The sequence below is a fragment of the Lissotriton helveticus genome, chromosome 2_1, assembly GCF_964261635.1.
Source record: "Lissotriton helveticus chromosome 2_1, aLisHel1.1, whole genome shotgun sequence".
NCBI lineage: Eukaryota > Metazoa > Chordata > Amphibia > Caudata > Salamandridae > Lissotriton > Lissotriton helveticus.
This window is the reverse complement of record NC_136059.1, coordinates 736,116,379-736,142,042: the sequence shown is the minus strand read 5'-3', so window position 1 is coordinate 736,142,042 and position 25,664 is coordinate 736,116,379. Positions and strand designations below refer to the sequence as shown.

The following is a 25,664-nucleotide window of genomic DNA, read 5'->3' as shown; positions in this document are numbered from 1 at the left end:
AGAAATCGTAAAAAAGATGCGACTTCTAAAATGGCATGATGCATCCCAACAAGCACTTTTGCATTCGCAAACGGCCGATTTTAAGGAATCGCACCGTCTGCGACTGCAAAAATGCTTGATGCATGTGGGCCTTAGTGTTTAGAGTGAGAACGCAACCCGAAGGTAATTCAGAACTGCTTTTGATGAAGGCACATATTTGCTTTGTGCGACTGTCCTTTAATTGTTCCAATCGCCTCCGACGGTCAATGATAAAATGTACGTTTGGGCCATATAGACTACGACTGTTGAAACTATAAACAATAGGCCCGATTTACAAGGCAATTTGCGAGTTTCAGAATAATACTATTGTAGTACTACGTCCCAAATAACTAAGTGCTACTTGCCAAAACCTAAAATTTTGAATTTCACCTCAATCAGCAGTATTTCTCGGAGGGCTCCTACCACTACAAGTAGAGCTCAGGCACACGTAGACCTACTACTTTGTAGTATGTGTGAGAATAGCCGGAGGTGGGGGGGGGGGGGGGTCAGAAAAATGAACAATACCTACTACAAAGTGGGAGAAAAGAAGTGAAAAGCAGTGCAACCGCCCAGACAGGCTCATATCAACTCAAGCAAAGCCTTGGAATAAGCCACTCACAGGCACTGCAAGAGAGACATGATATAACACTAACAGCAGAAAGGGAAACATTAATAAAGTAAATAAAAGAATCGAATTCCCCTAGAAATGGCATAAAAACCATCACCCTAAAAATGACATAAACCTAAACTACCACATATAAAATGAATAAATACACAGATGAAGTTACAAACAATAAAATATAGCGCATTTCAAATATGCTCACATGTTGTGAAACCTGGGAATAACAAAATCACGGACATACAATTTTACATGCCTCTCCAAAATGACACGTCATTTGACATGGGCCACTGCTCAGAATATGCCAAGTCATACACAGCATTACAATATCAATGCACACAACCACTCAATGACATTCAATTAGCACAAACCTATTGAACACTTATAACCATAATAATAATGTTCGGCATATGGTGTGTACACATACATACAGCTGGTCTTGCTTTTTGAAAGGAGTTTCCTTCGATTTGCATTTAACAAGTCACCTATTTAACATATATGATTATTAACATTCTGTCAAGTAACATTAGCTGCAGCTGTCTCTGTGCATTTGGGTTTGTAAAAACTGACATATGCTGTAATCACATTTTCTGCTGCATGTCAGGCTAGATGCTTTCTTTTTGGCTGCCTCCATGCATGCTCATATAAACATATCTTAGCAAAGAGACGTGTGGTATTGTATGCCTTTGTGCAACCAGGGGCTCTGGGTCAAGAATAGTGTTTATGTTGGCATCTACGTCACGGCTGTCCTTTTTGTGTATGTTTTGATGATGTGAGAGAAATTGAAGCAGCCTCCTCGCCCTCCATCACAGACACCCCCACACATACAAGGACACAGAGAAACCATATAAACTCCATTCAAACACAAATCACATAAAACATACAAACTTGCAAACCTACTCACGCACACACAAACCCTTTAAATCGTATTTGTGGCATCTGTTCTAGAAAGGGTTTCACTTTGTAAGCGATTCTGAAACTAGCTTGTGTTTTGTCTCAATGTGGTGGTATTGTACCCTAAGTGGGAACAGCATACTGGGGACAAAAAACATAAAACCTGACCAGAGGTCATGAATGTTTTCCTGAAACCAGGCTTTGTCGCCTGAGGTGGCGTACTCGGACCATTCCCTGTCGGCTTTGCGTGTGGGAAATAATTAACCCATTTTGCTCTGATACCACTCCAACATGTGGCAAAGTCAGATGGGCTGGAGGGAGGCGCGCCCGGAGGTGCAGCACAGAGAACAGCCAACTACGCTACCACAAAATTTCGTAGGGGCGCGACTTGTGGTACTAAAAAAATGTCTGGCAAATATCCATTTGCATGGATGAGTTCCAATGCGTACCTAGAGTGTCTAGCTAGCTGTGCACAGTGTACACTGTTGCAGCTCACATTCCCCTGTCTCCCCCTCCAAGAATTAAGGACAAAGCGTTAAGCTTTGATGCCCGAGGTAATTCTTCGAGAGGTAGATTAAAGACTGCGTGAATAAAGACTGCCATCAACATTTTATTGTTGGTAGTTTTACAAAGTGTTCAAACAAAAACAGAGTTGAAACACATATTTCTCGGTTTTACTGAATGCTTTTTTTTTTTTTTTACCTTGACTTCTTAACCTGTGTCAGGAGCAGGCTTCAGCAGTGACTGGGAGCTTGGCAATATTGTGCACTGGCCTGAAGGAGCAGGTTACCGGCAGTGCAGTACTTCCAGTCTGTCGCTCTCACAGTAGATGCCTGCTGTGCTGAAGCCAGCCAAGAAATGCTATTACGCAGGGGCGTAGGAGGCAGAAAATTATTTGTTTCCCGGATTTCTCAACCCTGAGCCCGCCCAAGCTCACACTTAAACCAATAGCTTTTGGGGCGGGCTCAGGCTATGGTGTGGTGGAAAGCTTTTTTCTGTTGATTTCCCTGCGCAAATCGGCAGCGGCCATCTTGGGTGGGACACCTCTCACTCGGCACTCTAGTCGCCAGTACATAAGGATACGGGTATGACTCCACGCAGCAGACGCGATCAGTGGACACGCCGCATTCGCGCCGGAGTCGAGCCAGAGTCCAGCCCGTCTGCGCCGAGGAAGCGCCAGGGGCCAGGGAGGCTGGTCCTATACACACCCAAGCTTCAGATGGACCATTGTATACCCCTTGCGCCTTAAAAGCCCTCAAACCTCCTTGGCAGCCTTGCCATTACACTTTTGCCCCGGATTCGCTCATGAATGTCCCAGACTGCAGATGTAACGAGAGAGGTAATCATCATAACATCCCGGACACCGCCCATAAGCGGGTTGCCCTAAAGAGGCCAGGTCCTCCCCTCACTTCTAACTCCTCTGGTTTTCTCATTAATACCCGCTCGCTAGTTAAAAATAATGTCACTTTTAGGGAATTCATTTTGGAGAAAAACCCCACCTGGGTCTTTATCACTGAAACTTGGGCCACGGATTCCTTTGAGCCTGACCTAATAAATGCGATTCCTGAAGGCTATGCCTTGGCCAGAATGGACAGAGTTGGTCGTAGGGAAGGGGGAGCTGGGGATTCTGTACCACAGCTCGATAAGATGTTGAATCGATCACCTGTCCTCTCCGCGTGACCCCTTCCAGGCCTTGTATTTTGCCTTAAACCCCTCCCCCACCGTGTCCTTCACTGGGATCCTGATTTATAGGCCCCCGGGCCCCAGGTCCGCTTTCAGTCTCGGACTTCTTAAGACCCTGGAACCCTACATGGACAGACCCAATTTTACCATTCTTGGGGACTTCAATTTTCATTTGGAGAATTCTAACTCCTCTGACACTATCCACTTGCTGGACTCCCTTGCCTCCTGTGGACTGCCTCAGTTAGTGGGTAGTCCGACCCACTTAGCTGGGCATACTCTGGACGGGTTATTCACCAACGACCCCCGGCTTCAGATTGGCTTTCCCCTCCCTCTGTCCTGGTCGGATCATTTGGCCGTTGCCCTCGATCTCGTACTTCCCCTCTCTACTGGGCCCCAGCTGGATCACAACAAGTGGGAATCGAGGAGGAAATTCAGGGGGCTAAACAATGACACACTTACCCCCTTCTTGTCCAATATCAAGCCTCTGTTAGGAAGGGGTGCCGATGCTGCGGCCCATGACCTGTCAAACATTTTGGCGGGTGCTGTTGAATCCCTAGCACCGGCTAAGCAACACTACTCAGCCAGGAAACGGCCCCCTGCCCCCTGTTCTCAGACTCCCTTAGGGTCCTCAGACAGGGGTGTAGGAAACAAGAAAGACTCTGGAGGCTACATCTGGACCCCATAGAGAAGGACAAACACAAAAGACTTCTTAAGGGCTATAAAGCTGCGGTTCTGGCAGAAAGGAAGGCGCATTTCGCAAAACTGACTGCTTCACTCAGCTCCCCCAGGGACCTGTTTAAAATGGTTGACACCTTGTCCCTCCTTCAGTCACCTGACCCCATAGTCGCCTCCCAAGAACTGTGCGATCAGATTTCCACCTTCTTCCATACTAAGATCATGGACATCTACACAGACTTGGAAGCTCTCAACCTTAGCCCTGGGAGCCCCGTCTCGATCGCCGCACCCCCTCTGGAAAATCCGATGCCCAAATCCCGTAGTCTGTTCACTCACTTTCCCCTCCTTACTCCCGGGCATCTTAGTCCGCTCCTGGACAAACTTAAGTCCGGATCCCCGCTTGACCCCTGTCCTTTGAAAATCCTCAAAGAATGCAGGGAGGGAATACTACCCCCCCTTGCTGAGGTCATGAATCTGGTAATCTCGGAAGGAGTCTATCCCCTTTCTCGGAAATTGGCCATTGTCAAGTCCCTGCTGAAGAAGCCTACTTTGGACCCCGGGATCCTGAAAAACGTCTGCCCCATTTCTCTCCTCCCTGCCCCTGCTAAGATACTAGAGGCACACCTTAACCATCACCTGAGTGCCTTCCTGGATAGTATCCGCGCTAAGGTCAACAGTGGCCAGACGGCCTTACTGGTGCTGTTAGACCTAACTGCGGTTTTCGACACCCTGTCCCCTTCCATTCTAGCTAGCCGCCTCAGTAAGCTGGGAGTGGCCGGTCCAGCACTTAGCCTCCTAACATCCTTCCTTGACCAGCGGAAGCAAAGGGTGAAGCTGGGCAATTTTCTATCGCCAGTCAAGCCTTTGAAGTGTGGGGTCCCCCAGGTCTCCTCCCTGAGCCCCACTCTTTTTAACATCTACGTGGCCCCACTCGCCTGGCTTGTAAGATCCTTTGGGCTGGAAGTTCTTTCCTACGCCGACGACACTCAGATTGTGGTCTCCATATCACAATCGGTGAACATAGCGGCCCCTTGCTGAAGAAGCCTACTTTGGACCACGGGATCCTGAAAAACTTCTGCCCCATTTCTCTCCTCCCTGCCCCTGCTAAGATACTAAAGGCACACCTTAACCATCACCTGAGTGCCTTCCTGGATAGTATCCGCGCTAAGGTCAACAGTGGCCAGACGGCCTTACTGGTGCTGTTAGACCTAACTGCGGCTTTCGACACCCTGTCCCCTTCCATTCTAGCTAGCCGCCTCAGTAAGCTGGGAGTGGCCGGTCCAGCACTTAGCCTGCTAACATCCTTCCTTGACCAGCGGAAGCAAAGGGTGAAGCTGGGCAATTTTCTCTCGCCAGTCAAGCCTGTGAAGTGTGGGGTCCCCCAGGGCTCCTCCCTGAGCCCCACTCTTTTTAACATCTAAGGGGCCCCACTCGCCAGGCTTGTAAGATCCTTTGGGCTGGAAGTTCTTTCCTACGCCGACGACACTCAGATTGTGGTCTCCATATCACAATCGGTGAACATAGCGGCCCTAAACTTTAAAAACTGTATGGGGCAATCTCAGGCTGGATGGTTCAGAACCTCCTCAAGCTGCATGGGGAGAAAACGGAGGTTCTCATTTTTGGAGGCAAACACGAGACCTGGTCGATGGACTGCTGGCCCTCGGCCCTTGGTGCCTGTCCCACGCCCTCCACCTCAGCCCGCAATCTGGGTGTTATCCTGGACACCACCCTTACCCTTGATAAATAGGTTAGCAGGACAGTTTCTACCTGCTGTGGCGCCCTAAGAATTTTAAGATAAATCACCCACTATCTCCCCCTAGAAGCAGGCAAACAGGTCGCGGTGGCTCTTGTGGCATCCCGGCTGGACTACTGCAATGCACTATATCTAGGTATTAACAACGGCTTGGTCCAACGCCTTCAGATCGTGCAAAATGCAGCGGCCCGTTTTGTGATAGATGCCCCGAAGCGCTCGTCAGGCTCTGCCATCAGGAGAAACTTGCACTGGCTCCCCATGCAGGCCAGGATCAACTTTAAGGCCCTCTGCCTTACGCATCGCGCCCTAAACGGGACTGGGCCGAAGACATTCGTTCCCTCGTGTCCCATTATGTTCCCGGCAAGGCTCTTCGTTCTGCCAATAAAAATCTCCCGACTGTCCCCCGAGTCTTCAAGGCCAGATGGGGTGGAAGGGCCTTCCGTTCCCTCGCACCCATACTGTGGAACACGCTCCCTGACAACCTCAAGGGTCTTGCTTCTCATGCCCTTTTCCGCAAAGCACTCAAGACCTGGCTCTTCCGAAAAGCCTACCTGTGATCTGCCCACCTCTTCTCAAACAGTTGTACCATCTTTTAGCGCCTTGATGCCTATGGGTTTAGTTGCGCTCTACAAATCCATAATTTATTCATTCATTCATAATGGATCAAACAATGCGTTATGGGGCACCTTCACCCCATTCAGTGAAAAATACATCAACAAGATTCTTCAGAACATCAATCCATCTAACCACTTCAGTGACCTGTTGCCCCCGGCCATCTTCAAAGAAATTAAGAATGTACTCATGCCCACCGGGCCAAGGATTGTAAACGCCTCTCTATCACAAGGCACAATCCCAGACTGCCTAAAAGCAGCTCAGGTGTCACCTATACTAAACAAACCTAACGCAGATAAAACTGACCTCAATCATTTCCGCCCTATCTCCAACATCCCTACACTAGCCAAATTGCAGTAAAAATGCATACAATCCCAACTTTGTGCTCACATAGAGAAATTCCAATTACTAGACCAGCATCAATCTGGATTTCGGAAGGGGCACAGTACCGAATCAGCTCTCACGCATGTTATGGATGACATTTTAAAAATGCATGACCAAAATGGTTCCTGCCTCCTAATCCTCCTTGACCTTTCCTCCGCATTCGACACGGTTAATCACGACAACCTCCTATCCATTCTGAAGAACAGGATGGGTTTCTCGGGTCTGGTGTTACAATGGTTCTCCTCCTTCCTCCACCACAGATCACAAAGAGTCTAGGCTAACCACTCCCTCTCCCAGCCCTCTCTGGTACTCATGGGTGTCCCCCAAGGGTCCGCCCTATCTCCTATCCTCTTCAACATTTCCTTGGAACCTCTAGCAAAATCACTAAATTCCACGAACATTCTTTACCATATGTACGCGGACGACACACAACTTTATTTGAAAATCTCATCCCCAGATATCATCATCTCTCTCAACACTACCCTTTAGGCCACACGAACAAGTTACTTACCTTCGGTAACGCTTTTTCTGGTGGATACAGTATCTGCCTGTGGATTCCTCACCTTGTCAATATTGCCCTGCGTCAGCACCTTTCGGAAATTCTTTTGTAGCTCTTCACGCCGACTTGGGCGACGTCACAGAACGCACGGCTTCACGCGCGCGGCTCCGCTGACGTCACTGACCCCATAATAGGACTCTGTCGGCGTGATGACATCAGTTCTGCCCTTTTTTCCGTGCCTTCGAGGCACACGGACGGACCGACAACAGTAAATATACACACAATGTACACAGTACCAAATAGTTCAAGATAACACACACAGTGTGTAGTCAATGCAGGAAAGCCATTAGAATAACACATTTCCTTTGACAATAAAATATTTACATTAAAACAATGACACTAATACAGGTATAGAAGAGTGGACAACGGGGAGGCGGGTGGGCCAGGAATCCACAGGCTGATACTGTATCCACCAGAAAAAGCGTTACCGAAGGTAAGTAACTTGTTCTTCTGATGGCTACATCTGCCAGTGGAGTCCTCACCTTATGAACAGAGTCCCACAGCAGTCCCCACTCCTGGAGGAGTGTGTCCACTCTCATATACCAGAAAATCCTGGAGGACAGAACGCGCAAAGTGACCGTCCCTCCTCACTTCGGAATCCAAGCAGTAATGCTTCGCGAAAGTGTGGAGGGAAGCCCAAGTCGCTGCTCTACAAATGTCCTCTACAGGTACACCCCTAGACAAAGCAAATGTAGCAGACCTTGCTCTAGTAGAATGAGCTCTTAAACCTTCAGGAGCTTCCTTACCCGCCAGAGAATAGCATATCTTGATACACAAGACAATCTATCTTGACAGCGTGCGCTTGTGCACCGCCTTGCCTCTTCTGGCTCCAACAAAACCCACAAAGAGCTGGTCATCCACTCTGAACTCTCTGGTTCTGTCTAGGTAGAAGCTCGCCACCCTCTTAGGGTCCAAGCGGTGAAGTCTCTCTTCCTCCTTGGAAGGGTGAGGGGGAGGATAGAATGTAGGAAGGGTAACGGACTGCCCTAGTTGGAAGGGAGTTACCACCTTAGGCAGAAAAGCAGCCCTGGTTCGGAGTACCATTCGTTCAGCATGAATGGTCAAGAATGGGGGCTTTGAACTAAGAGCTTGAAGCTCACTTACCCTCCTTGCCGAGGTAATTGCAACCAGGAAGACCGTTTTAAAAGATAAGTCTCAAGGGACATTGTGCAAAGGTTCAAAAGGAGAACCCATCAAGAAAGTGAGCACAAGATTCAAGTCCCATTGAGGCACAATAAAGGGAGTAGGAGGAAATTTATTTGCAAGGCCCTTTAGAAACCTTAAAACAATAGGAGATTTAAATAAGGACGGCTGATCTGGCAGACAGAAAAAAGCCGACAAGGCCAAAAGATGAACTTTGACCGTAGTTACAGCAAACCCTTGCTGAGCCAAAGAAAGTGCAAACTGAAGTATATCAGACAATCGAGCCTTCAAAGGGTCAATGTACTTCTCCCCACACCAAGAGGCAAATTTAGACCATCTATAAGAGTAGATAGACTTGGTGGAATCACACCTGGCCGATAAAATGACTTCCACCACATCATATGGGAGAGAAAAAGAATTCAGGTTGCCCCGTTCAATCTCCAGGCAAGAAGGTGTAAGGTCTGGAGGTGGGGGTGTAGAAACTGCCCCTCCATCTGAGAGAGGAGATCTTCCCTGAGAGGGAGATGGAGCAGCGGGCACGAGGAGAGGTGGAGAAGATCTGTGTACCACACCCTTCTCGGCCAATCCGGGGCGATCAATATGACTTGGGCCCGGTCTGGACGTATCTTCCTCAGAACCCGAGGAATCAAGGGTATGGGAGGAAATGCGTAAAGGAGTCTTGAGTCCCAACTCAACTGAAACGCGCCCCCCAAAGCTTCCTACATCGGATACTGGAGACTGCAGAATGACGAGCAGTGAGCATTCTTGTGAGTGGCAAACAGATCCACCTGAGGAATTCCCCACGTCCGGAAGACGTGACAAACCACCTCTGGATGAAGCCTCCACTCGTGATCGGCCGAGAACTGCCGACTGAGACTGTCTGCACGCACGTTCAGAACTCCCTCCAGATGATTTGCCATCAAACAAATCTGATGGTCCTTAACCCAAGACCAAAGACGCAGAGTCTCTCTGCAGAGACACTGCGATCCCACTCCTCCCTGCTTGTTGACATACCACATTGCGGTCGTGTTGTCCGTCAGGACCTGAACCGACCGACCGCGAAGGGAAGGGAGAAAGGCCTTGAGCGCCAAACGAATCGCCCGCAATTCCAGAAGGTTGATGTGGAGCAACCTTTCCTCTGGAGACCAAAGACCCTTGATCTCCAGATCCCCCAGATGAGCACCCCACCCTAGGGTGGACGCATCCGTTATCACTGTGGCCACCGATGGAGGCAGTTGAAAAGGCTTTCCTTGAGACAGATGGCCTTCCACGTCCCACCAAGACAGATCCACTGCAGCTTCTCTTGAGATCCTCACAGACTCCCTGAGATCTCCGTTGTGTTGATACCACTGCCTGCGGAGGCACCAATGGAGTGCCATCATGTGCCAGCGTGCATGGTTGACCAGCAGAATGCAGGAAGCCATCAGACCGCTTCATTGTAAAATAAAGGAATCATTTCCTGTATGTCGCAAATCCTTTGAGTAGGAGGGAATGCCCGACACACAGTTGTATCCAGTACAGCACCTATGAACAGGTTGCGTTGGGAGGGCACCAGGTGAGATTTGGGCACATTTATCGAAAAGCCCAATCTGTACAACTGAGTTGTGACTTGCAGATGATGGAGCACTTTCTCTGGGGATTCTGCTTTGATCAGCCAATCGTCCAGATAAAGGAATACCGGTATACCTGACCTTCTGGGATGTGATGCCACCACAGCCATCAACTTGGTGAAGACTCGAGGCGCAGTGGTAAGACCAAACGGAAGGACAGCAAACTGATAATGTTGCGAACCCACCGTGAAACGGAGATACTTCCTGTGCGACTTCAGGATGGGGATGTGGAAATATGCATCCTGTAAGTCATTCAAATAACTTTATTTCGATTCCACAAAGGAGTCATAAAAGTATACACTAATATAAAATACATATATTGTCATAATAATCCACAATACATATTTACATATTTAGGATTTACAATACAATACAATACATTAAAAATAACCTTGATCATATATATGGACAGGACATAAAGTGCTAAATTGGTTTCATCAACAGGCCAACAGGAGAAACATTTATGGAAATTTCCCCCCACAGCTTATTTCAGTATCGATTTCTAATAGCAGAGGCCGATCTAATAAAACTAAGTACAGCATTATAAATGTTTGAAGTTGACAAGGACAATAAATGTTCATAGCCCTCTTTATAATAGCATGATCCAAAGGATAGTAAGACAGGTCTAATGAATATGTTTCTTGGGACCCTATACAAAGCACAGAAAAGGATAAGGTGCAAAGTACTATTGTTACAGGGGCAAGAAGGTAGTCTCTCACACCACCCCCCTTGCTTTGGAAAGGCAAAAAGGAAGTGTAGAGTACTAAGGCGAAACCTTGTCAAATAAAAACGCCATTGCGTATTGATGATATATGATAAATAAAAAGGCCGCTGCAATTTGCCCCTAACATACAGTGCATGTTCACTATTCCTTAAGGTGCCCAATTTAGAACAGTAAGCATTTTTAATAGTTAACTTAGAATCCTTACTAATTATATCAGGGTTTTCAAACATATTACCTAACCCAATCTTGTAAATGGTATCCCTAACATATAGGAGCCATGGAATCTCCCTATAGTGGTCAAGTTTAAGGCAATCTTGTAAAATATCCTTTGTCAGTTTCAATTCTTCAGATTGCCAAACTTTGGACCATAGCAGTAGTGGAGCTACATGTATAATATCACTTACAAACTCCATATCCACCTCCCCATGGCAAAAACTGTTCGACGTACCAGATGGGACAGATAAGAGGCGCTTTATAAATTTATTTTCCATAATCTGTAATTTTTCACAGTTTTGTGACCCCCATACTCCAGCACCGAAGGTTACAACGGAGACACACTTGGCTTTATACAAGGATATTATTTCTGCTATTCGCCTTTGACCTAGTTTACTGGCAAAACGAAAAAGGGCTTCAGTTGGTTGTGTAACCTTTTGGACCCGAGCTGATATCAAAGGGTCCCCATTCAGTTTCTTGTTAAATAGGTTACCCAGGTAATTAAAATTATCAACTTTCACTATAATTGAGTCCTTCACCATATACCTGCGGGTTTTTACGCTTTTCGGACCGCAAGTCATGGCAAAGGATTTAGTGAAATTGACCCTAAGATCTAAGCTTTCCATAAATGTATCAAACGCATTCAGACAAATCTGCATGCTGTTGGAAGTGAGGGTCATTAAAACAGTGTCGTCTGCGTATGACAACATTGGTATCCTTTTGCCATTAGCCTGTGAAAAGTCAGCGCCAGATTCTAACAAAAAACTTTCTAATCCATTGGTATAGACCAAAAATAAAAAGGGAGCTAAAATACATCCCTGGCGGACACCTTCAGTGGATAATATAGGTCTAGTCTTCTCCCCACCAGGGCCATATCTTATTCTTACTGTTGTGGCGGCATGGAGCCAGCAAAGCAAGGTAACCAAAGGTTCCTCAAACCCCATGGACTCCATCATCCTCCACAGCTTACTCCTACATACAGTGTCAAAGGCACAGGACAAGTCCATGAATGCCAAGTGGATGGAACTGTTCTTGGCACCCATGTACTTGCCCATAATTAGTGCCAAATTGAGACACTGCTCGGTGGTTCCTTTACCTCTTCTGAACCCATATTGGGAGTCCACAATAATGCCTACTGACTCCGCCCATGTTTCGAGGCGTGCCAGTATCACTCTGCCCATTAGTTTGCAGTGATATCGGCCTGTAGCAGCACGGGTCAGACCTGTTACCCTTTTTGAAAATGGGTACCACAACCGCCTCTTTCCAGGAAACCGGAATAGACCCCACCACTACTGCCTTAAAAACATTTAATAGTAGTGGTGACCAGACCTCTAAGTTATGTTTAAAAAGATCCAAGGGTACTGCATCAGGCCCTGGGGCCTTTAATGCAGCACCCTTACTCAGGGCGATCTTTACCTCTGGAAGCGTTAATGAGTCACTAAGTAATTTTGCTGACTCCATATTGAAGTCGCCAACTCCCACAGTAGTAGTCAGCAATACCTCATTTGGATTGAAGATTTTACTATAGTGAGCTATCCAAGAGTCTTCTGGTATGTGCGCTTGGATGGTACCCTCTTCTCCAGTTTTTAAAAAAGGTTGGTTTATTACCTCCCAAAAAAGCCTGGTGTCCCTCAATTCGGCCGCTTTTTCCAGATCTTCCCATGCCTTAATCCTTAGCTAATTTTTCCGTCTGCTGACTGCGTCTCTATACCTTTTCCTAACTGATCTAACCAGATCTATATCATGTGGTACTTGGCCTAAAGCCTTTGTTAAACTTGTCTGAGCAACAGAACATTCTTCGTCAAACCATTTGGGTCCCCTATCTTGTTTCCTCCCCCCTGTTTTTACAAGGTGTGAAGCCACGTTTCCCAGTAATGATTCAAAATTCTTGATTATAAAATCTGGGTCGGATATAGGCGTCAAACAAATTTCTATCCCATCCTTGTTTTTCTTAAAGATGTCCGCCTCCAATTGCCTCACATCTATCTTGTCCCACCTTAAGGTGACCCCCTGATTTTGACTATATTTTATCGGTTGTTCCGCAGTCTGGGTTTTCTCAAGGACAGAGTTGAAACTCAAGATTAGGGGATTATGGTCGCTGGTGGGATGCGCCTCAATCTTAAAATCCTTTACAAGATGGGCAAAACCCTTAGATACCATAGCAAAATCGATTGTACTCACTCGGCCCCCTGCACCCTGGAAGGTGGGTATACTCAATGAGCCGGAAATGCTAGGCATATCCAGGATACATAAATCATTATTCATAACAATACTATTCAAAGCCTCCCCCTGTTTCGAATGAGTAAAATGAGCCATAGGCTGTTCACTCGAGTCCATCAATCCACATACTCTAGACCCACTAAATTTGCATAACACACAATTAAAATCGCCTAACCATATAATAAAAAGAGGGAAAACCCCGTTTGTGACCTTAACAATTTCCTCCTGTAATTTTTCAATAACTGTGGTTACATGGGGATCAAATATATTATAGTACCAATTTATAACAAGAAGGGTTACTGGAAATAAGTCCATGATCATAAGTAATTGGTACCAAGGAGATTCCACCACTCGAACCACGTGCGTTAAGTTATACTTTACAGAAATAGCTGTCACAAGCCCACCTTTAGCTCTCCCTGCTTGTGAAGGCTCAGCAGAAACATTAAACATTTGGTAACCATCCAAGCTATGGTCCACAGTACTCCATGTCTCCTGAAGGCAGACAATGTCAAAGGATTCAATACATTTTAGCCAGGCAGGATCCTCTAGCCTCCGCCAAAGGCCAGCTATATTCCAGGAAATTAAACGAAAGCAGCTGTCCTCTACCCGATTACCCTCTTCACCCCGTGATGATTTTCCATTAGGGTGAACTATATCACTCCCACCCACTCTTGTTTCTATAACATTATTTGCTGCATCAGCATAGGGGGAGTTTGTGCTTCTAATATTATAGGGGTTTTCTCTACTCCGGTGATCTAAGACAGAGTTAAAATTTACTTTGCTTGCTGATCCCATATTCATGTGAGTAACATCATCTTTATCTCCGCTATGGGCTGCAGGATTAGTATTTTGATCATCAAGGGTTCGGGTTATATTACTAGCCCGAGGACCCGCTACTTCATAGTGTCTTTTCTCCAAAACATCCCACTGAATAAGTTCATAATGAGTCACCGGTGCAGGCATACCCTTCTCGACCAGAAAAGGAGATATTGACGAGTTTTCACGGACAGATCTCTCTTGTAGGGGAGTTGGATTCAGTCAATCATTTACGTCCATGCCAGTTAAGGGATGAAACATGTTATATAAAGGAATGTTCCAAAATTCCTTTGGGTCTGTGGGAGGATAGTTATTATCAGTTGGAATTGGGTACCTATTTGGATAATTGGGTGGGAAAAAGGGGATAGCATTTCTATTATAATAAGTAGGGATGGCAAAGTTAGTGATTTGTTTTGAGTGGTAAGGGGCGTCAAAACCATGCCCCGTTAGAGGTTTATGGGGGGGCAACATCATAGTTTCCGGGTAGAAGTAAGTCAAGTTTCGAGATGATACTCCTCCATTACTTCTACCCGGGAACCAGTCACTAATATAAGTGACCACCCTATGGTCCCGAAAGTTTACAATGATCACGTTGCCTTCTATATCTTTTGGGCGTAAGCCCACCCAATGGCACCTTCTCACTGAGACAATGTCTCCATTCAGGTGTAAAGGTAACGGTCTATTTATACGTAACCAGTGGATAACTTTGTTTTTCAAACTAATGTTTGATTCCACATTTCCCTCTGGTACGACAGGGACACCTGTTAGGATGATGACAAAATTGGACGACTCCGGGGGCAGATTTACTATGTTTTTGGAGTTAAGTTTTCCGCTAGTCGTGAAACTTGTTTTAGTGGGGGGTAAACTGCTGGTATGGACAGGTTTTAGTACCACTGATTGAGTCTTTTCTTTGCTTGTGGCCTTTAGAACTGTAGTGTCTAATGTGCCTACTGATTTGGTGGAATTCCTATCAGCAGGCATATTATTAGATCTTACAATAGGTGTATGTTGCCTACGTTGGTTATTAGTAGGTTGTTTAGTTATAGGTCGGGTTTCAGTTGGGATAGATGGGATAATTAAATTGGAATTCTCTGACGGAGTAGACTCGGGCAGAAGTCGATCCAATTTTTCACCTAGCCTTTTGAGCCTCTCAGTGAGTGGAAGAATGAGAGCCTTTAAAAGACTTTCAACTGCCTCAAAAAGCCCTTTGTTAGAAAAAGATTTACAATCTGAGGTAGATTGCCCTGGTTTTCCCTCCTTCCCCACTACATCTGGTGGAGTTTGTTTAGGATCTGCTACATGCGGAGCCTTCCATGGGTTTCCAACCCCATTTTTTAGCCCTCCCTTCCTCCTTCTTTTCCTTACTGGGGAGCGTACTGCACCTCTATTCCCTTTACTTGTCGGATTGTCACGTGCTCTGCTAATTTTAGCCGTAGGTTGAGAATCCAGCGACGTGACTACCTCAGCTTGGATCTTCGGGACTGAAGGTGAGATGTTGCTAATAGGGTGGGGGGCTGAATCTGAGAGTAAAGGGGTATTAAGCTCTATAAGATTATTGGATGCAGCTGTGGACGCATTGCTGTCGCCGTCCACGTTTACTTCCAGGTCTTCTAGTAGTGGCGGGATATCTTGAAAGATTAATGGAATGTTTTCTGTATTAAACAGTTCCGCATCGGTATCAGGATACGTGGTGTCATATGCTGATATGCTCGTAGCGACCTTCTCAAGATTGAGAGGAGCCTGTCTCTTAAGGAGCTCAATAGAGAGGCGGCACTCGGCCCGCCTCTCTGCTAGGGTTATCTCCCTATCAATATCTTTTGGTGGCTCTAACAAAGTATTTATCAAGTGGGCCAAGTATGGATACGCCTACACAGTTAGGAAGAGAGTTTAAAACAGGACTAGACATCCCTAGTTAAAAATGCAATAGTTAAAAAGGCCAAACAATGGGGGGAGTAGTACAAGAAAGAGCCGAGTTAAAAACACAAATAAAAACAAACAGTTAATATTAATTTATCATGGCTTACTCGCAAAATTGATCAAGATAGCGTGGACAACGGACCCGTGCAAGAAAATTATTAAGTAAATAACAAAAATAGTCAGAGGGGTGGCCCAGCCACCTTCGGCCACTGACGGCCACAGACGGTCCCGGGCTTCTCCCGGGCGCAGTCCCGCGCGCTCCCGCGCAGCGGAAGTGCCTTCTCAAAAATAAAGGGTTTTAAGTGAAGTTAAAGGGCGGAGCTAGCAGGGAGAGTGGCCCAGGTGCCGGTGATGAGGGCTGGCGGGTGCTCCTGGGATTTGAAGTCCAGGGCCCGCTGGTCACTCGCAGCCCTGCCTGCTCTTACTACACACCCTTAGTCGATGTCCAGTGGGCGCCTCCACGAATAATTCCACCTCCAGGCTTGCACTTTGGAATCCCCACGGAGCGAAGCGGGACCCGCGTAGCGGGTACTGCGAGGCGTTGAGTTGGTAAGGTGAGGTAAAAACAAACAAACCACTAGCGCCGCCGAGTCCCAGCAAAGGTCCAATTAGAAAAGCAACAGCACAGCGTCCCAGATTGCGCTCAGAGGCTGGGCTTTTTACACGCACTTCTAAGGGCGGAGCTAGCAGGGAGAGTGGTCCAGGTGCCGGTGATGAGGGATGGCGGGTGCTCCTGGGATTTGAAGTCCATCCTGTAAGTCGATCGACACTATCCAGTCTTCTTCCAGCAGTACTTGAAGAACCTGCGCGAAGGTGAGCATCTTGAACTTCTCCTGCTTCAGAAAGAGGTTCAAAACCCTGAGGTCCAGGATTGGACGAAGTCTGCCATCCTTCTTGGGGATCAGGAAATACCGGGAGTAGCATCCCTGACCCCTTCCTGCTCCGGAATCACCTCTATCGCACCTTTTCTTAGTAACACCAGGACTTCCTCCTGCAGAAGTAGCAGGTGGTCCTCTGTGCAAAACCCTTGGCAATGAGTGTAATTCGGAGAGAATACCCGAAAGGGAAGAGCATACCCATTCTCCACGAGATTGAGAACCCAAAGGTCCGATGTGACTGATTCCCAATCTCATAGAAAATAGGTAAGCCGACCCCCCCACAGGACCCGCATGATCCGGAATGGCGGATCTAGGGCTGCTTTGCTGAGGTTAGAGGGGGTGGAAAGAGGAAGAGGAAGAGGAGGAGGAAGCTTGACGTCCTCGAGGACGAGCTTTATACAGCGGATTTTGCTGTTGCTGCTGCTGTTGCGACTGGTTGTAGGCTCAAAAGGAGGACCTTCCAAATCCTCTATACCTTTTACCTACAGTACCTCTGGACTGTAGACCCAAAGACCTGGCTGTTGCTCTGCCATCTTTGAATTTCTCCAACGCAGCGTCAGCCTTGTTCCCAAAAAGGCCCGAGCCATCAAAAGGCAGATCCAGCCTGGACATCAGCAGAGAATTTGGAAGACTTCAGCCAAGCTGCTCTTCTGGTGGCAATAGAAGACCCCATGACTCTTGCCACAGAGTCAGCCGTGTCCAACCCGCTCTGGATGACTTGCCGAGCAGCTGCTTGAGTATCAACAAGCACCTCATTAAAATTCTGCCTGTCCTCCTCTGGAATCTTAGGGGCCAACTGTTTCACAGAATCCATCAGAGCATGGATGTAACGCCCCAAGAGGCATGTGGCGTTCGTCGATTTGAGAGGCATGCTTGCTGAAGAAAAAACTTTCTTTGCTGCTTGGTCTTGTTTTTTACAATCTTTGTCTCCAGGCACCCGAGGGAAAGCACCTGCAGATTTTTTGGAGCAGGCTGCCTGTACCACCAAGCTCTCTGGTAAAGGATGAGAAGATAAAAAGTCTGGGTCTCCAAGAGCCACCCTATATCTTCTTGCGACAGCTTTCAAAACTGATGGAGCTGTAAGAGGCCTATTCCACACCTCCAAGATTTGCTCTGTCAAAGCTTCATTAAAAAGAAGCATAGGCTCTACCACAGAAGATGGAGAGTGGAGGACTTCTGTTAATATATCTGACTTGTACTCCGCAGTAGGCAGATTTAAATTCAACAGTTCTGCTGCCTTCTTGATGACCACATGATATGGTGCCACATCTTTTGAAGGGGCATCTGGGACAGTGGATAACTCCCAATCCGGAGACAGTTCCAATCCACTAGCCTCCCTTAGGTCATCACAGAAATGTTCCGATTCCTGCAGCTCACCTTCTTCCATCTCCATTTCTCTGTACCTCTGTTCCTCTAGAAGTCGCTGAGCCTCACGTCTCAACCTCTCCTTCGGGAACGGCGTCGGAGGATCCGCAATCGACTCCGATGGAGCCGGAGCTGGCGTCGAGCTCGGAGCCAAAGGAACAGCCCACAGCACTCTAGGTCGAACTGGAACCGGCACCGGTGACGAAGGAATCGGCGTCGAAGACCTCGGCGGCGCCGAAAGATGCCAAGGCTGTGTCGGAGCCAGCATAAATGGCATGAACGGCGCCGGAGCATACGTCTGGGGGACTCCCAGATTAAAGTCCATTGGACCCATTGGACCAACAGGTGCTCCAGAGGGGTACATGGCTCTCGTAAGACACCATACATAGCGTTTAAATACTGTGTAGGGTCTTGTCCCGGGCCTGGAAAGGGAGAGTATGAACCCACAGGCTGCTCTCGAGGAGGCAACGGATTCTTGTCGACTTCTTCCTCGGGTTGGTGAGCCAGAGTCGTCGAACCCTCAGGCAAGGGAGCCTCTTCCTCCTCTCGAGTTGGAGATCGAGACGGCGCCGGAGAGGGATTCAACACTGGAGCCGGTGAATGCTCCAGCGACTCCATGGGCGAAGCCTCACCTTCCGGATCCAGAACATCTGGAGAAGGAGATACATCATCCTTACGATGTCTTCTAACTGGTGACTTCGGCCTCGAATCTGAATCCTTCCCAGAATGGTGTAGAGATCCATGCTTCCTCTTCTTATGCTTCTTTTTTGTCGACCTGGAAGCATGCCCCAATGACGACCTCGAAGGCGACCTCGACCTTGACCGCCTCGATCGCGACTTCGAACTCTTCTTGCCCTTTTTAACCTTCATCTTGGCAACCAGGAGCTTCGCCTCTCTTTCACGAAGGGCCTTGGGGTTCATCTTCTTGCAGCATGGACACCCCTGGACATCATGGTCTGAGAACAGGCACCATACGAAATCTTCATGCGGGTCCGTGATTGACATTTTCCTGCATTCTCCGCACGGCTTGAATCCGGTCTTCTTCAAGGACATCTCGACAGGAGACAAAGAAACAAGAAAACACTGAAAGCAAGTAACAGAGTTACTCAATACCTACAGAGGATCCCTCGAAAACCGTTAGGGTCGACGAAGGGGAAAAAAGGGAACTGATGTTATCACGCAGACGGAGTCCTATTATGGAGTCAGTGAAGTCAGCGGAGCTGCGCGCGCGAAGCCGTGCATTCTGTGACGTCGTCCACGTCGGCGTGAAGAGCTACAAAAGAATTTCCGAAAGTTGCTGATGCAGGGGGATATTTACAAGGTGAGGAATCCACTGGCAGATGTATGCATCAGAAAAAAATTGGTTAACTGAGAACCATCTACTGCTCAACACGTCTAAAACTGAAGTCCTCCTCATCTCTCCACAAAACCACATCCCCAAGCTAGACCTTTGGCTGAATCACCTCACGGCCTTCAACTGCACCCCCCTCATCATTGACTCAGCCAAATCACTCCGCATCACCCTGGACAAGCACCTAAATATAAAAAATCTTATCAACAATGTGTGTAAGGGAGCTAACCACTTGATGAGGACCCTGTGAAACATCAAACCATTCCTGGAAACAAAAGGATTACAAGCAGGTGCTCCAAGCACTGGTCTTGCCGAGGATAGACTATGGCAGCGCTACGCTCTGTGGCCTTCCCAAATACACCCTGGCTCCACTAAGGGCATCACTAAACACTGCAGCCAGACTGGTAACCGGTACCAAACTAAATGAGCACATATCCCCAGTCCTAAAATCTCTCAAATGGTTACCCTACGAAGCTCTAATTCAGTTAAAGATTGCTGTTCTGACTCACAGAGCTCTGCATTTCAAAACTCCCAAGTATCTAGTGCAAAAGTTTGAATTACCCTGTGGTGGGAGAGCCTCAGGAAGCGCTAACACTTTCCTCCTGAAAGCTCTCATTCTTAGCAAAAAGAGAACTTGTCACTGAGCCTTCTCTGGCGCGGCCCCAAAGATATGGAACTCTCTTCCACCAGGAAGTACGCAGAATCTCCTTAACGACTGCTTTCAAACTGGAAGCCAAAAGATTCCTAATGGACAAATTCTCACCTTAATCTGGGCTAGGTCTACTGGCTCAAAATCATTGATCCTATAATCATGTGACTATGCTCTTCTTTACCGCATCGTGTGCCCCCCTCGTAGCCCGCTATATACCTGATTGTGTTACTCTCCTTTGTGTCATTTGTATGTGAATCATGCGATTATTCATGCTGTGTATTCTTTCTTGATGTGGATATTGGGTTTTTGACCTTCCTTCCACCCTTTTGTAAAGCGTGAGATATCCTTCGGGATCTTGTTCGCACCATATAAAAATTTATAAATAAAATAAAATAAAAAACATGATTCGCCATTGGGGAGGCACCTTTTATTTTGGTGCCCATGGTCTATTTCCTATGTCAGTACGACCTTGCTGGCTGCAGGTTTCTAATCAAAACTTTGCTAGACAAATTAAACACTGATAGTACTCCTTTCACCTTGTGAATTTTGGAAATAACGTATTGGTAACTAAGATTGTCACCTTTCCCAGACAAAAGTACCTTCCACATCTTCACGTTTAAAGATTCTGTAAAGGCCTGCATCTGATCCAGATATTAAAATGCTTTGCTCCCGGTTCCAACTTCACCAGCGCCGTGAAAGTATTGAAATCTCGCGTCCCTTCACTGCAGGGCGCAGAGGAGGGTGGAATTTGATGTTTGTAATAGGGTGTTCCCATTTTTTAAAAAGCGGGACAGGTGCACAAACAGACTCTTTATATCACTTCCTAACCTTTAAACGGGTGTTATGACATCTCAGCACAGTGGGGAGCAATGGTGACTGAGTCCCGATTATAAAGAAAAGAGGGCTCAACAAATAAGATTGCAGTCGTGTCAGAGCCAGCAGCTGAGGAGAAAGGCAGGTCAGTTAAGAGAGCAGCTGGTTAAAGCAATGAAAATGAAACATTGCTTGTTTTAATGCTGCTGTATTTTTCTACCTTGTCCAGTACTAGCAGAAAGAACATGACTTTTTTGAATTAATTACATAATTATAGAAAAGTTATAATCTTTCTGATCTGATTGTTTCTAAACTTTGAGTTGCTGCAGTTTTTTTTATTTTTAAACTGACTTGTATAGAACGGTTTCTAATATCTTTTTGCGAACAAATATCTAAGGTTTTTAATGTGTTTAATCTTGCACTACAGGTTCTATTTTTATTCGTCATGTCTGAAAACTATCTCTTTCTGAAAGAGCTATGCATCAAAGTTTTAAGTTGATTTGATGGAAAGGTGATGGTGTGACCATGTATTGTTATAATGTACAGCAGGGGGTACTTTAGCCGTAACAGAACTCCCTGCCACTAATTAAATGTATATTGCCTATGGGATTTTACATCAGCCCATGCAGTAATTATATTTTTCAATGGGGTAAAAAGAGTACCGGAAATATTACGCTCTTTTCACATGAACCACATTTGGACAAACAACCTTTAACAAACAGTATCAAAGCTGAATAGCAGGTCTCAATTACATATTTGTACCATCAGCTATTAATACTCAAACTACCTTTAGGAGGAGGTTTCACAAGGTCCTAAATTACATTATTTCCATTTTAGTAATATTAGTGAATGCACACAAATTGCAACATCAATTAAGCGGCAGAGCTGACCGTCACAATACCTTTACATCCGTGCCATCGGTTGGCATGAATTCTTCATAAATGTACGAGCCTGTTTTTCTTACACTACTTTCTGGTGAATACACACTGCTCCGGCTTCCAATCTGAAACAGAAAACAGCACAAGTTACACACAAGTCGTTTAATAATACATTCATGCTCGTTACGTACTGTGAAGTTTGGGAATTATCACTAGTCTACTCACAGCCCAGACTTTGACTGATGGAGCATGTAAGGGTAAGATTTTGAGAAGGAGAACGTGAAGCAGAAATATGAAGCAATATTATGGCTATTACTGTTGTTAGCTTGGTGATAACCTACTATATGTTATACCTGAGTTGTGTTGGGTGATTTGACAGTGTGCGCTGTCGGATGGTATTGTTCCCAAGCAGAAAGTGCTGTTCTATGCAAAGCTACATTCAAACAGGTATCCATTCCGCACAGCACCGCAAGTGAGCAGTTCAACCTAGTGCGCTCTGACCACTGTCACTGTTCATTATCATGGCGGGGGGTGCAGAGCACAGGTTAGCATGTCACATTGCATCTGTCATGCTGCTGCTGGGAGGGAAGTGCTACAGTAAGCATAGTGATAGCCAACTACATGGTGTGTCTGCCTACCTTGGTTGCATGAGAAGTGTAATCAAAAGTTTCTTGTTTGATAGGAGATTTAGGAAAGGGGTCATAGCTTTCTGTCAAATGTCTTGCCCTAGTTCACCTCCCAAGTATGGGAAAAAGAGCTTTCATTACAGCATATTTAGCATCAGTAATTTAAGGAGTTATATGGTTAAGCAAGCTTTGATATCACCTACTTCTCTGCGTGAGGAGGTCATTTCTTTAATTTACACATTTTGACCTGGGTTTCTCCTTCTCCGAGGTATCATCTGCATTTATATCATCACATAGTATTTCTCATATTCCTGAGAACTCTGAATTCCTGTACCAATATCTAATTAGGCTTTAAACTGTACAATTCAAGTAGTTGATATGATTCTGGTATTTAGGTGTTTATCAAAGTAGCTGATTTCTATCACGGTCAGAAATGAAAGAGCTAAAATCATGTTACATGGATGTCAATTGTCCCGACTATTAATTTCAGTAGGAAGTTTACGCCACTGCATTCATTCCTGCCTGGTAGGACTTTTGCAGAGCCCTTGTTGTAGGAATGGTCAAATATAATCGCACAATAGAAAATCTAAAAAACGAGAACATAGCGCAACAACAAACACGAGTAGAAAGCACACAACGGTACATGCTTAAAAACCAGTTTAGGCTCAAGTTTTGCACTGACAAGAGTAAGTTGAAAAGTTCATGTGTGGACACAATGGGATAAGCATCTTGAAAGGATGTCAGTTAAAGGCCAACATGTGTTTAGCGAGCAACGATATTTATGGGTTTAGCACACAAGATCCCCTACATACACTTCCTGCTTCCAAATAGATTGTAACCTGATTAGACAATAGGTGCAAGAAATCCAATTAGCCTAGAGCACACGGAGGTCTTAGGCCACAATGATACCAGCACACGCACCACTAAAATTACATTTACCACAAATACACATGCATTCATGAGTATAGGAATACTTAGTTTTCAAGCATTGTTTAAAGTGCAATAAAGTATGTGTAGAGGATTAGGTCAGAGTTTGGGGTCGCAAGTCAATTATTATTTACTGTTTGTAATAAAGTATTGTGAAAGAGGTGTATAAAAAGAGCTGCCTGTGAAGCAGGAATTTAAGAGAGACCGGCAGCCTGCCTGTGTGTAAGGAGGGTCTGTCTCACTGTTGCGACAGTCAGTAGAGGACGGTCTTTGCTTTGCCAAGAGGAGTCTGAGTCGTTTTTCATTTAAACTGTTTCGAGTTGCTGATCAGCCTGGGAGATCCCTTTTTGCCCCTACCCGACTGCTGGCACCGGAAGATCAGCTACCCACCTCTGCATAGATCATTGTGTACTTTTTGATGAGGTAAGCACTCACTGTGTTCCACTGAAGTTCTGCCTGTGCACAGGGGTTGTGGAGGATCCAGCGACTACCGCCTTTCAAAGGTGAGGACAGAGCTAATTATGATCCTTGTGTGTATATTGACGTGTGTCTTTCTTGTCAATGCTAAATGCAGATGTATAGAAAATGTAAATAGAAGGTTGTAAGAAACATAAGAGTACTGCATGCGAGATAGTGTATTGTTTACATGCAATGCACTACAGTTAAGGCACATACATAACTAGTTAACCTGAGATTCCCAATATAACATTGGAAGTGGTCAGTTTGGGTAATTTGAAATTGGAAGGTGCCAATATGTGTCTCACTGCTTGACACAGAGGGCCAGTTAAAAAAATGGTGTCACTAAACTTCACCTCCAGGTACGGTCTGAACGCTCAAACTACTGCCCTAGACCAAATGACCAGATAGACAATCCATGGTCTCAAAGACGCATGGTGTAAAAGGAATCTCCTCTTGGGCACGGAAGGAAGGGGCCAAAGTTGCTCTTTGCATTTACAGAATAGAATAGGAAATATTGATTTTCGTTTAGAAGAAGAAGAAGCTGTCATATTTTTTATACCAATGGTAAGTGCATGTATGAAACATGGTCACAGTAGGAGGTTTCTTGTGTAATACTGTATAATCGGTAGAGACAAAATTGTATATTGCGATGTGAACCGCATTAGCATTAAGACTAAAAATTTACGTTTTAATTTGCATCCTATAACTGCGAAGCCATAATTGGACGTTTTAATCTGCATCTCATAATTGGTTGAGACCGAATTGGATACTGCGGTAAGACTTAAAGTTGACGTTTTAATCTGCATCGCATAATTGCTACAACAAAACCAAAGTTTTCATGTGCACTGCATACTTGGTAAGACAAAACCAATGTTTTCATGTGCACTGCATACTTGGTAAGACAAAACCAAATGTTTCAATGTGCATCGCGTACTTCATAAAACAAAACTGATGTTTTAGTGTACATCGCCTACTCTGCAAGACAAAAACGGATGTTTAACTGTACACTGCATAATTTTGAATTTCCCCGTTTGCTTCTTCTTTTTTTAAATACTTGTGCAAGTCATTTAAAAAGCACTAATATTTGTCTGGATGGATAAAAGGTTAGAATGTAAAAAGCACTAGAAACATGAATGATCATGAAGACTCCCTTAGCGCATATGCAAAAGACTTTTCTACATGATCAGAAGAAAATTACAATATAAATTAGAGTGGTTCAAAGCTATCCAAATGAAATGTAAACACCTTGGGCACCTCATATATGTTCAAAGTTAACATAACATAACTATACATAGACATATAGGGACAACATAATATCAAAAAATACAAATATTAATTTTATTTAAATAATAAACAATAAACACTGAAATGTATAGTAATACAGCCACACTCCAATCATATCTACAATCACTCCAGAATCATTCTATATGTTAAAAACAAGGTACACAGACAAAACAGTAACACCAACAGTATGATGGATTGATGATGTATCTGGTTTCCTAGTTTATAGAATACACTTCATCAAGGTGCCTGTGTGTTTATACCAAGGAAAATATACAATCAAGAATCCAGATGGTAAAATGTACAAATAGATGTAAACGTTAAGCCGGGAACACTGCCAAATGAGTTCGATAACAGCTGGAGCAGCAATCAAAGTCGATGTTACAAACTTTTTCATGGCATTGTGCCTATAACTGAACACTGATGCAAAATGGGAAGACAGGAGGAATCAAACGGCCCCTATGGCACAATAGCAAATTTATAAATACCAAGCACCAGCTGTGCAAAAACACAGATATACACTAACATACAAAAGTATATCATGTATTAAAATATATTGCAAGAATTACGGCATTTTAAAACAAGAAAGTAACA

General features: G+C 45.5%; 1 protein-coding gene across 5 annotated transcripts in view; it reads right to left on the bottom strand.

The window, feature by feature from the left end:
- PPIP5K2 (diphosphoinositol pentakisphosphate kinase 2) overlaps positions 1-25,664 on the bottom strand; it is a 1,596,028-nt gene that overhangs the window by 1,330,146 nt on the left and 240,218 nt on the right. For all 5 annotated transcript variants that reach the window (XM_078675453.1, XM_078675448.1, XM_078675449.1 and 2 more), the window contains exon 7: positions 21,801-21,902. In XM_078675453.1, coding sequence (XP_078531579.1) covers positions 21,801-21,902 — 102 coding nt within the window. The remainder of the gene's footprint in view (positions 1-21,800; positions 21,903-25,664) is intronic.